Source organism: Mesoplodon mirus, assembly GCF_964341445.2.
Source record: "Mesoplodon mirus genome assembly, chromosome: X".
In the NCBI taxonomy this organism is placed as follows: Eukaryota; Metazoa; Chordata; class Mammalia; order Artiodactyla; family Ziphiidae; genus Mesoplodon; species Mesoplodon mirus.
Genome location: NC_138981.1, coordinates 17,220,113 through 17,233,128, shown reverse-complemented (window position 1 = coordinate 17,233,128; position 13,016 = coordinate 17,220,113). Strand labels below are relative to the sequence as shown.

General features: G+C 44.0%; 1 protein-coding gene across 1 annotated transcript; it reads right to left on the bottom strand.

Moving 5' to 3' along the window:
* Positions 1-12,227: 12,227 nt before the first annotated feature.
* Positions 12,228-12,773, bottom strand: LOC309796350 (peptidyl-prolyl cis-trans isomerase A-like). Its single transcript, XM_082609383.1, has one exon. It carries the CDS (start codon positions 12,735-12,737, stop codon positions 12,243-12,245), a length of 495 nt encoding a protein of 164 aa, XP_082465509.1. The 5' UTR covers positions 12,738-12,773; the 3' UTR covers positions 12,228-12,242.
* Positions 12,774-13,016: the final 243 nt, after the last annotated feature.

Below are 13,016 nucleotides of genomic sequence, written 5' to 3'. Positions count from 1 at the left end.
AATCAGCATCTGTGACTTGCCTCCCAAGCCCCCAGTCTCAAATCTCCTGCTTAATGGATTGGCCACTTAGATGTCACTTTAGTCTCAAATTTTATACAAGTGAACTTCTTCTAATGTTTCCCAAAGCTTCCTGCCCTTCCCAATGCCATTTACTGTCCTGAAGGACATCACTATTCTCCCAACCCTTAGAGCCCTCTTCAGTTTCTCTTTAGTCTTCTGGATGTATCAGTTGTTGAGTTCTGTCAATGATTTCCCAGTTTCTTTTCATTTCTTCCCTATTTCCACTCCTGGGCCCATGATCATAGCTCAGTCCATGACCTCTGCATGTCATGCAACAATGACTTTGACCTCTGAACAGCTTCTCCTGCCTCTGGCTATCTCTCCCCTTCAGTCCACCCTGTGTGGAGTTGCCAAGCAGATTGCCTAAATCACAGCTTGGATCCTGTCACTGTTTGGCTAAGAAAAGCCATGACTGCCCATACTCTACTCTACAAAGAAAGATCCAGGCTCCTCAAGGGACTGTGGAGACCTTTTGTAGCTGCTCTTTCCCTGGCAGGTAGAGGCACAAGCAGAATGATCCAGATGGGGAGAAGCTTCGGACTTAACAGAGTCCTGCTCCAACCAGCTTGCCATCCTGGGCCAGAACTTTGGACTTACCCAACCCTCTGCTGGCCATCCAGGATGCCCCATTCTGTGACTGCTGTGATTTGACACATTCTGTTTCCACTGTTTGGAGTACTAACCCTGTTCCCGCCCACTATAGAGATGCCAGGCAGCATGAAGATCCCATCCCAATAAGGACCTACTCTATAGCACAGGGAACTCTATTCAATACTCTTTAATGGCCTATCTGGGAAAAGAATCTAAAAAAGAGTAGATATATGTATACATATAACTGATTCACTTTGCTGTACACCTGAAACCAACAACATTGTAAATCAACTATACTCCAATAAAAATTAAAAAAAAAAAAGAAGACCCCATTCCATCCCCACTCTTCCAGGAAGCTTTCTCAGAATCTTCTCAGTGCTTCTCCCCTCTTCAGACCGTCTCTCAAGCAGTCATTTGAGCATTAATCTTCTACTGCCATCACTAGATTTGTTGCACTGGCATGCCGAATTGTCAGTTTTCTCCACATCTTTGTATGGTCAGCACCAAGCAAGCACTAACATATAAAAAGTTATATTTAATGACTCTGCACAATAGATAACCTTGTTAAACTTTTAAATATTTTAAACATATGAAGAATAAAGACACCAATATAACAGACAACCAAACTACAAACACCCAGATTTAACAGATGCTAATATTTAACAAAATTTGCTTCAGAAATCTTTTTTTTTTTTTTTTTTGTCTGCATTGGGTCTTTGTTGCTGTGCACGGGCTTTCTCTAGTTGCGGTGAGCAGGGGCTACTCTTCACTGCGGTTCACGGGCTTCTCTTTGCGGTGGCTTCTCTTGTTGCATAGCACGGACTCTAGGTGCGTGGGCTTCAATAGCTGTAGCATGCGGGCTCTAGAGCACAGGCTCCGTAGTTGTGGCACACGGGCTTACTTGCTCCGCAGCATGTGGGATCTTCCCGGACCAGGGCACGAACCTGTTTCCCCTGAATTGGCAGGCAGATTCTTAACCACTGCGCTACCAGGGAAGTCCCCAGAAATCTTAAAAAAGAAAATTAAAATGTTACAGAGGACAATTAAAGCCTGCCTCCTCCTCCAACCCACAGATATACTTGTTCCTCCCCTTTCTCTCCAGAGGTCACCACTGTCCTCTTCCCATGAATGTTTGTACTTTTAACGATATATGTATATTTCTATAATTGTGTGCTTTAAAATTTTACACAAATATTTTGTATCTATCTGTTCTGATGTGACTTTTTTTCCACCTAATGTTCTGTTTTTGAGATTTATTCATTGTGCCATTATAGCAGTTGAATCAGTCAGTCCCTATGAGAAAGAGATGGGGAACCTGAAAGATTTAACTGAAGGGACTCTTTCTAGACATGTGGGGGGAGTTCTTTGGCTGCTGGGGAGTGACCTTTATTACAAAGCAAGGTGACAAATTAATGCCCAGAAAGGCATTATGATGGTGAAATGTGTTGCCTCCCAAGAGCATTTGTGGGGTTTTTTTTGTTTTTTTTTTGGTTTTTTTATTTTTTTTTATTTTTTGCTTTATAACAAATTTAATCAGTTATACATATACATATGTTCCCATATCCCCTCCCTTTTGCGTCTCCCTCCCACCCTCCCTATCCCACCCCTCCAGGCGGTCACAGAGCATTTGTGTTTTAAGCAGTAATTTAAATGGCTGGAGTTCTAACAATGGATTTTAAGACAATTTCAGAGAACCTTTCTGACACTTAACACATATAAAAGCAACTTCTTTCTCCCCTTCCAGAGGAAAGTCCTTGTCTTCTTTTTCACCACTTCCTCCACAAGCTTATTTTATTTTTTCCTCATCCAGGAGAGCTCCTAATCGTCTGACCTTGGAGGTGTAGATTTTAAATAGGTCCACAGCTAGCTGAAGACTGCTGTGTTCCCTCCTTCTGGTTTCCGGGGCTTCCTCCTGGCTGCAGGAAAAACAGTGGCTTTTAGTGTTGACCCGCAGTGCCATCTGCTGCCTGAAAGTGGGAGACATCACAAGTTCCTTCAGCGCGTATTTTCCAGGAGCAGTTTTTTCTTAAAGGGGACAAACATCATTTTGGTTTGGTTTGGCTTGCTTTGTTTTGTAACACTCATGAACATATGCACTTCTACGTAACTGAAAATTTTTCCAAAGCTTTTCGTCGGCTAAGAAGACATTGCCCAAGGAGTGGATTCTGTCTCAGGGGGTCTGAATCTGAGATTGTGCATTTCTAACAAGCTCTCAGGTGATGCCAAGGCCCCTGGTCCCGGGACCACATTTGAGTAGTGAAGGGATAGAACAGAGTAGTACGTGCGCCTGGGCAGGGGACTTTTACAGATAACCCTCCTTGGAGGTGTAGATTTAAAATAGGTCCAGATCCTGTACCAGATTGCTGATTGATTTTGTGTTTCCCCGGCTTCCTCCTAGCTGCGCAGAACCGTCACTTATACTTGTCCCACAGTGCCATCTATTGTCTGAGAGTGGCAGGCACCTGAAAGTTACTTTACTGTGTACAGTGTTTTATCAGGCGAGTTCCTTCTCTAGAAGGGAACAGAGATCATTTGTTTCTTTGGTGTTTTGTTTTGAAACACTAATAAGCTTCTGCAGTTCTGTATAACTAAAACTTTTTAAAAGCCTAAAAGTACTTTTGGAACATTTAAATAAGGGTTTTAGAATTTCTTTGAGCACCTGAATGATCTAAAGTTTTGATTTTTATTGTCTTCATTTGACGGTGCCAGAAATGAGGTCTTCATTCAGTTAGGCTGTTGGGGGAGGAAAAATCAGTTTCCCTCTATCCTTCTAGGTTCTTGGCTGAGACCTTCCTGTAATATAAGACAGATTAACAAGAGAAAAGCAAAGAGAAGTTTAATAATATATACCCTCCTGTATAAATGGGAGAGACCCAGAAAAAATGAGTAACTCTTGGAAATGGCCCAAGCCATCACCTTAAATACCTTCTCCAGCTAAAGACAAAAGAAGATGTTGGTGGGGGTAGGTTATCAGGCAAAGCACAGAAAACAAAGGTAAGGGTGTTATGCAAATTTAAGTCCAAGCTTTGTCAATTGGTAAGCGTTTCTAGAGATTCAGAGTCCTCCTTTTCCTGGTACAGAGAGGGAGACAGCCTTACAAATGGAGATTTCCCTTATAAATATAAATGTCTCTTATCAGAAGGTAACTTCTTCTGGGTTTTCAGAGCTTTTCCTGTCTGCTGTTTCTTAAAAATAACAAGCTCAAAATAATCCTTATGCCAAAGGGGCATATTTAGGGGTAATATATTCTGTTCCCCTTCAAGGCTTTCACCCCATCAGTATTTTTGGAGCATCTACTGGGGGCGAAGTTCTGTGCCTAGACCTCTGCAGGGATTTGTAGATAATGAGAGCTCCCCAGGGATGGGGCTGGAGCAGTACAAAATCCAGGTGGAGCGTGAGGGAGCTGCTGGAGAGCCAAGCTTCCCCTTGGGAGAGAGAAAACTCAGAGGGGCTTCTTGCTGCTGTTTGGGGAAAGATACCAGAGAGGGACCATCTCTTTCCTTCCCAGGTCTGGAAAGTAATCATCTCTAGCAGGGGTATTTACAGGCCACACCCAGCATCAGGGCACCAACCAGAAAGCCCTTCTCACCAAAGCATCAGTTGTGGCTTTGAGTCAGGATGCTCTAGTCTGCAAAACCTCCATTGTATTTTGTACGGAAGCAGTGAAAGTGCCTCTCTTTCCACTTGGAGTGACCCTTTGTCACAGGGTACAAATTCAGGATTGCTTTTGTGCCAAACTCCTACAGAGTTCATAATGAAACCATTTTCCCACTTAAAAAAAAAAAAATCCTCCTCCCTTACCCACAGGACTTAGGCCTGGTTCTAAGGGAGCAAGGCCACGAGATAAATTTGGGTGATCAGTTTCTTTCTGGGGGTTACTCCTCACACCGCCAAAGCTCTGTCACTGCACCAAGTTTGATCCTCTGTTTCTGTAGGATGAATTTGTTCCTGGGAGGCTCCCCAAGCTGTGCCTGGGTTCGTGCCCTTTCAGTTTCAAGAGTTAGAAACCCAAGTCATCTGGCTTAAGGAAAAAAAGGGGGGGGGCTTGTGTCACTGGGAAATCTGGGGGTGACCCTCAGGCATGGATGGATCCAGGGGACCACAGGATGTTAACAGAACTTTCTCTGTTTTAACCCTTGGTTCTGCTTTTTTCTCTGCTTGGCTTCATTCTCTCCTCCATGTGGTTGGAAACGTGAGCAGCAAAATCTTCAGACTTATAACATTGCAGCTTGAGAGCCAAGGAAAATGAGAGTGACTCTCATTCCCAGCACCCACATATGTAATTCTCAGAGATGCATTCTAACAAGCCTCATTTGAGACATATGCTCATACCTTGAACCAATCAGTGGCTAAGGGGATGTGGTAGTGAAGTCAAGTGCTGCAGTAGTCTGCCTCCATGATGGTCCCCAACGATCCCCACCTCTTGGTATGAATGCTCTTGTGTAATGTCCCCCCCACATTGTATCAGGCTAGTCTGTACAACCAATGGAAAAATGCAGATGTGCCGATATGTGACTTCTGACACCAGGTTATAAAAGACCCTGCAGCTTCCTGTGGGTCTTTCTCTCAGATCATTCCCTCTGGGAGAAGCCAGCTGCCATGTCCTGAGGAGAGACCCACGTGGTTAGGAACTAAGGTCTCTGGGCAACAGCCAGCAAGGAACTGAGGCGTTCTGCTAACAGCCACCAGCCTTCAGAGGATTGTAGTCCTGGCCAACATCTGAACTGCTCTACCTCATGAGACGCCCTGAGCCAGAGCCACCTAGCTAAGCTGCTTCCAAATTCTTGATCCATAGAAATTGTGAGATAATACATGTTTCCTGTTGTGAGCTACTAAGTTCTAAAGGAATTAGTTATGCAGCAGTAGACGACTAGCCCATATGCCAACCTTCGTGGTCAGGGAAATCAGGTAATATAGTTGAAAGCCCCATCAAAACCAGAGCCAAACCAAAGGACCTGAGTGGAAGTTTCCCAAAGGAAAGCTGTGTTGTCAATACCTTAAAAATGGAGATCTTGCTGATCTTTGAAATGATGCTGGACAGGCCAAAATAACACTTGTCTAATACCATTCTTCATACAAGCAGGCATTCAGCCACCTGCCAGGCCTTCAAACCTGCCCAGGTTGGCCTGAAGCTCAATGGTGGCCTTGGCTCCAGTTACTACTACTACTACTAGAGGATTAATTATTAAATATACAAAGATATTTCTGGTCCTAATTTTCCCTGTTACCAAGAGATGGGTCTTGGTTGCCAGCTGGGTGACTGTGGACAAGTTACCTGTCTAAGACTCAGCTTCCTCATCTGTAAAATGGGGTAACAGTTGTATCCACCTCTTGGGGTGATGGTGAGGATTAAATAAACATATGTGCATAGCCCAGTACTTCCCATGTGGTAAATCCCAAATATATGTTGCTGTTAGAGTATCTGGATTGGTCCTAAATGCAATCACAAGGGTCCTTAAGAGAGGGAGGCAGAGGGAGATTACACACACAGGGGAGAAGACAACGTTGCCACGGAAGTAGAGGTTTGAGTGGTGCTGCCATGTGCCAAGGAATGCTGGCAGCCCCAAGAACGAGGAAGAGGCAAGAAACAGTCTCCCCCAGAGTCTCTAGAGGGAGCATGGACCTGTTGACAACTTGATTTCAGCCCAGTGAAACTGCTTTCAAACTTCTAGCCTCCAGAATTGTGAGAGAATAATTGCCTGTTATTTTAAGCCACCAAGTTTGTGGTAATGACAACAGCCACAGAAAACTAATACAGTATTATTATCTAAAAAGTCACCTACAGCTGTCCAGTCCATGGCAGGCGATGTAAAAGAAGATGCAGAAATGGGAGTGGTTTTGTAATTAGACTTCATTGTTCCTGAACTTTCCTATGAAATATACAGAAATAACCTATATTACAGAGACATAGGTATTCACTTTTACCTTGCAAGCTAAAGAAATTAAAAAAAACTTGGCAGAATATTTGACCTGAAAGTTCTAAAGAGAGAAAAAGAGATTTTAAAATGCTGCTTATGCTTCTTTACTACCAATGGCATAAACTTCTGTGAGATCTACTCTCCTAAAAAAAACTTTAAATTGTATAAACACATTAGTTTTGGATCTCTTTTCTGACAATTGTCATTAGAATGCTTCTTTATCAACTTATCACCTTCAAATTTTGGTAAACTGAGAATATTGCTAGTAAAATTTGTCAGTGGAGCAAAGACTTATCTAAGCCATCTATTCAAATTCTGTTTGCAGACTTCTATTTCAGGAATGTAATTAAAATCCATTACAGAAGATTGAATTCTCACAGGATCTAATCTCTGCTGGCCAATCTCTTTTGTGAATTCCATTCCAATGCTATATTAACTACACGTTACATTTAATTAAAACTCCTACTTTGTGGTCCTTCTCCTACACTCTATGCCTTGATATTCCTAAGGTGAACCTGTCATTGCTTTGTGTGTGCATCATGCGCATGTTTTGTACTTACAGGCAGTTCTACAGTGTAGAAAATTAGAATTTGTGCCTTGAAATTCATAATGTCTGGGGGACTCTTTCCAGCAAATGTTGCCCCGTTGATGGAGGATCAGTAGCTCTAATATCTTGGTTCGCACCAAGCCACCTTCAAAACTACCCTATCCTGGGTGCTAGGGCAAAGTATGTTAGAAGTGCAGGGCACAGTTGCCTGGGTGTTATACAGACAAAGACCCAGATGGTACAGCCATAGAGACAAGAGCTCCTGCTGCCCATTGATTTAATTGTTGTGTGTGGATACCAAAAATAGAAGCAGATTTTACCTCTCCTTTCGTGGCGTCCCACTAATGACATAAAGATGGATCAAATGTTAAAACTTCCAGAGCTTAAAAATCCTGACTTCACAGTAATTGAGCTCCTTTAAAATTGTCATGACAGTGTGACACAATGACAAAGGAGGTGGTCGTGAGAGACACAAACCTAGCAGAACAGCAACAGGCGAAAGAGAGAGGACTGCAGCCCATATGCCCAATACGTAGACACCATACAGGGTAGGTGACTGGGTCAACACTCATGTGCGTGAGGGGATCTGAATGTGAGATCTTTTTTGTTTGTTTTTTGTTGTTGTTTTTGCGGTACGCGGGCCTCTCACTGCTGCGGCCTCTCCCGCCGCGGAGCACAGGCTCCGGACGCGCAGGCCCCGCGGCCATGGCTCACGGGCCCAGCCACTCCGCAGCATGTGGGATCTTCCCGGACCGGGGCACGAACCCGTGTTCCCTGCATCGGCAGGCGGACTCTCAACCACTGTGCCACCAGCGAAGCCCTGTTGTATTTTCTATAATGAAAATCTGTTAAATAAATTGTGTAGACAAGACTATTGAGTGGAGAGGCTGTATTCAATCCCTTTAGAGGCAACCATTTACATACAATATGTAAACACTTGATATGCTAAATATAAGCACTAAATCAGTATGCTGATGACAAAAATTTTTATCTGTTTGCTAAAATTGGTTTTCTGGGCAAGGCATCATTAGTCCAATTACAGATGCTATTATATATATTCTTGAAAGCATGAAAATGTGTTTTGCTTTAGATCAAAATATTCCTGCTATTCTCTAAATGAATATGCTGCTCTTACTTCAATGTACTTATTGAATTTGACTATTTCTAAAGGAATAGAAATCTGGTCTAACCATGTCATTTTATGAGTTAGTACACTGAGGCTCAAGAGCTTCAATGATGGAAACATACATCATCTTGTGACAATCAGGCTACTGTCATAGACTTGAGCAGTTTCTTTCATAAGTACAAAGAAGGTTCAAAGTCATTGGCACTTTCCTGCTGCTGCTGCCACTGTAAGCTACTACTTCTGCCATCTATTCCTCCCCCATCTATTTGGTTGGTATGGTCGATTGGCACCTGGCATGCATTTCAACCTCCTTCTCATGTGTATGCTGGGCTAAAAAGCTAAAAACTACATTCCCCAGTGGAAGTGAGGTAGAAGGCATCTTCCTGATGCTTCAGTGTTACCGCTGACAAGCACAATCCTGAAGACAAGAGGTTTATGCATCCATGATCTGGGGTCTAGTCAGCCTGGTGGGTGTCAAGAGGCTGTAGCCATGGAAACTAGATTTTAGCTGTGCATCTGTAACAGGGAAGAGCTAAATCGGACTCCACGTTGGATCTGTTTCTTTGACTTTAACATTTGTTTTGTTTTGTTTTTTAAATTAATTTAATTTATTTATTTTTGGCTGTATTGCGTCTTTGTCGCTGGGCACGGGCTTTCCCTAGTTGTGGAGAGCAGGGGCTACTCTTTGTTGCCGTGTGCGGGCTTCTCATTGCGGGGGCTTTTCTTGTTGCGGAGCACGGGCTCTAGGTGCGCGGGCTTCAGTAGTTGTGGCACACGGGCTCAGTAGTTGTGGCTTGAGGGCTCTAGAGCGCAGGCTCAGTAGTTGTGGCGCACGGGCTTAGTTGCTCCACGGCATGTGGGATCTTCCCGGACCAGGGCTCAAACCTGTGTGCCCTGTATTGGCAGGCGGATTCTTAACCACTGCCAGGGAAGTCCCTAACGTTTGCTTTTCGTTGCTTTTGTTATTGTAATCATACATAATGGCCTGCCTCAGGGAACCCTGCCCACCTGTGAGTGACTGCAAGAGAAAAAGAAACTAACACATCTCCTCACCAAGGCTGGTGATTCCAGGAGATGTTTTGCAAGACTGATGGACTTTTGACTTTACTTCCTCACCGCCTCTCCCTCTCTGATTCTATAAAAGAAACTAGCATCCAGACCCAGATAAGATGGTTTTTCAGAGACACTAGTCTGTCATCTTCTCAGTCGGCCGGGTTTCCGAATAAAGTCGTATTCCTTGCCTCAACACCTCGTCTCCGATTCATTGGCCTGTCGTGCGGCGAGCAGAGCGAGCTTGGACTCGGTAACACATCCAATCATTATAGTAGCAACTCCTGCTTTTCACCTTCTCCTTCACTGCATTATGCACTTTTCCCCCAGGAAAAAGTGGCCACTAGGACTTCCTCTCTCCCCACTTTAGCTACTCTGGGCTACTCTAGGACAGCTGGAGGATCCAGGACTCTATGTCCACCTTGCCCCTTTCAGTCCTTGTAAATGAAAGCCGGTGGGGAGCCCTGGGAGTTTTAATTCTTTTCTTGCAAAAACAAACAAACAAACTTATCATTTCTGGAGAAAAAAAAATCTTCCTCATAGTACAAATTTGGATAGACAGCATAGGAAAAAAATATGGAGGCACTTGAAAACTTTTGTACTTGATCTGTAAGAAATGAGGAGCAATTAAGTGCTTTTAGCGTGATGACAGTGGTGTTTTAGAAAGATAAGTCTAACAAGAATTAAAGGAGAAGAAGGTGGAATCAGGTAAGCTATCTAGCAGGCTATTTTCATAGAGACTTCGTTCATTCGTTCATTTGACAGACACTTATCAAGTTGTTATTATTCCCCAGGCTTGGCACCAGATGCTGAGGATACAGTTGAAGCAAGACTGACTCTGCCTTAGAGAAGTTTATAGTAATTAAGTGAGAAATGACAATCCAGCATAGTAAATGCTAAATAGAGGATACTCTGAAAACACAACAAAGACAAGCAGAAAAAGCAACATTTAAGCTGAAATCTGAAGGGTGAGTCAGGAGTGACTCCACCGAAGGATGAGGCGAAGTGGTGGGAAGAACCATCCAGGCAGATTGAAAAGCACATTCAAAGGCTCAGAGGTGAGGGAAGAGAGCTTCTTTGAGGAACTGGAAGAAGTTCGGTATGTCTAGAGCCTCTGAGTTGGCGGGTAGGGAAGAGGAGGGGGAAATAGGGAAATATGAGATTGGAGAGAGAGAATGAAGCCTTGAAGGGCTTTCCAAGCCTGTTAAGAAGTTCAGGATTTCTCTAGGGAGCAACAGGCAGCTACTTAAGCAGAGCAGGGACATGATTACTTTTGCACTGTAGAAATTCATTCTGGTTGTCGTATGGAAAATGGATCACAGGGGAGGAAACTGGAAGTTGAGAGACCAGCTGGGAGGTTGCTGCTCTAGGCCAGGAGCAAGACAACCATGGCCTAGATTAGGGCAGTGGCAGATGGCTGTGGAATGGACCCAAAACCCTTTTCAAAGAGGGATCTTCAAGGCATCCCTTTGTACAGTTTCTCTAAAAAAATAATTTTAGTTTTTCAAATTGCATAAGTAGAATTGTGGGCTTTGATACATCTCTCACTTGACCATGTTGGAATGGCCTAACCACTTGACACTATTAACAGGCACCACCATACATTCAACGGCAGCTGCTAGAATGAATGGCTTAGGGCCACAGAGAATATAACCAATTCCTATAGATAGTTGTGCAAAATTAAATCGATTTTGTGATGCCAAATGTCTTTCTCGGTTCTCCAACTGAATTCTTAGTTTCTAGAAGGCAAGGCTTGTGGTATGAGATGACCCTGGAGGGGAAGGAAGGGGTCAGCTCCCAGGGCCTTGTAAAACCCAGTAAGCACTTTTGTCTTTTTCTGAAGAACAGTGGGAAACCGTGGAGGGATTCTAGGTAGGGAGTTGACAGAATCAGACATGCTTTTTTTTTCACATAAAAAAAAAAAAAACCTTTTCAAACTAAAAATTCCACATACTCAAAGGTATAGAGAATAAGTATAAGAAACCAGCAGATAACCATCACTCCAGTTTTAACAGCTATTAACATTTACTACACTTGATTCATCTATCCCTTTTTTCCTTCTCTCTCTCCTTTTAGTTTTCATTTTCTTTTTGTTTAGTTTTTATTTCATAATCATAAACTAAACTTTGCAATCCAGTTAAACTTGGAGGGGGATAAGGAAAATATGGAACCGAAAGAACTGCAGTGAGAGTGTTACTGAACCCAGGTCCGGCTGCTCTCCACTTGAAAGCCAATTCTCAAGAGATAAGTGTTGGTAGGAAAGGAAAGGTTGCTTTATTTCGGAGTCTGGCAACCGCGGGCGGTGGGGGGTGGGGTGGACACCTGTCCAAAGGCCGATTGCCCCCCTGACAATCAGAGGACAAGAGCTTTTATAGACAGAGAGAGGGAGCTACCTGCAGAAACAATACAGTCAGCTCTGACAGTCATCTTGAAATTGGTCATCAGTGGTGTGACCAGCATCATCTCGATTATTTTAGGTACAGTTAATCTTCAGTTCCAGGATCGGTTTGTTTCCATTTCTTTGAGGCCAGTAAGAATTGTGGCAGCTTATGTCATGGCTACAGCCTGCTCATCATGTAGGTAACTTCTTCCACCTGGTGGGGGTCTCAGTATCTACGGCTCAGCACATGATCTATAGCTCTTAAGGAGGAACTAAAGGTCCTTGACTATGCTTAATGACTAAACTATTATTATTTGGTCTCCTTTGACTGTTTTCCTTTGTTTCTGCATTTTCTCACTTCTCTGATGAAACTTATTCTTTGGCTAAAGTTTTTCACAGACAAAAGGCAGGCTGAGGACATGGAGCGGGGGTGGAAAGGACCATAGGGTCCTGCTCCTTTTCAAGAGCACAAAGATTATAGGATATTTTGAGCAGATGGGGGTGAAGGGGTGCTCTCCTGAGCTACAGAAGGAATGGTCTGGTGGTTAAGATAAAACACAGTCAAATTTATTAGATTTGTCCACAGTCAGCAATGGTGATCTTCTTGCTGGTCTTGTAGTTTCTGGACCCAAAGCACTCCACGGCTTCCACAATATTCATGTGCTCCTTCACCTTGCCAAAGACCACATGTTTGCCATCCAACCACTCAGTCTTGGCAGTGCAGATGAAAAACTGGGAACCGTTTGTGTTGGGGCCAGCATTTGCCATGGACAAGATGCCAGGACCCGTATGCTTCAGGAGGAAATTCTCATCATCAAATTTCTCCCCATAGATGGACTTGCCGCCAGTGCCATTATGGCATCTGAAGCCACCACCCTGGCACATAAATGCCGGAATTATTCTGTGAAAACAAGAACCTTTATGACCAAATCCTTTCTCCTCAGTGCTCAGAGCACGGAAGTTCTCTTCTGTCTTTGGAAATTTGTCTGCAAACAGCTCCAAGGAGATGTGGCCCAAGGACTTGCCATTGATGGTGATGTTGAAGAACACGGTGGGGTTGACCATGAGTGGGCGGCGCAGGAGGCTCAGGGGCAGCAGTGTCTGCAAGGCGTCTCTCTCTCTCTCTCTTTTTTTTTTTTTTTTTTTTGCAGTATACGGGCCTCTCACTGTTGTGGCCTCTCCCGTTGCGGAGCACAGGCTCCGGATGCGCAGGCTCAGTGGCCATGGCTCACGGGCCTAGCCGCTCCGCGGCATGTGGGATCTTCCCAGACCGGGGCACGAACCTGTGTCCCCTGCATCGGCAGGCGGACTCTCAACCACTGCACCACCAGGGAAGCCCTCTCT

Bases quoted from the DNA above. Each gene is read 5' to 3' on its own strand.
- LOC309796350 (XM_082609383.1), bottom strand. From the start codon at position 12,737: ATGGTCAACCCCACCGTGTTCTTCAACATCACCATCAATGGCAAGTCC.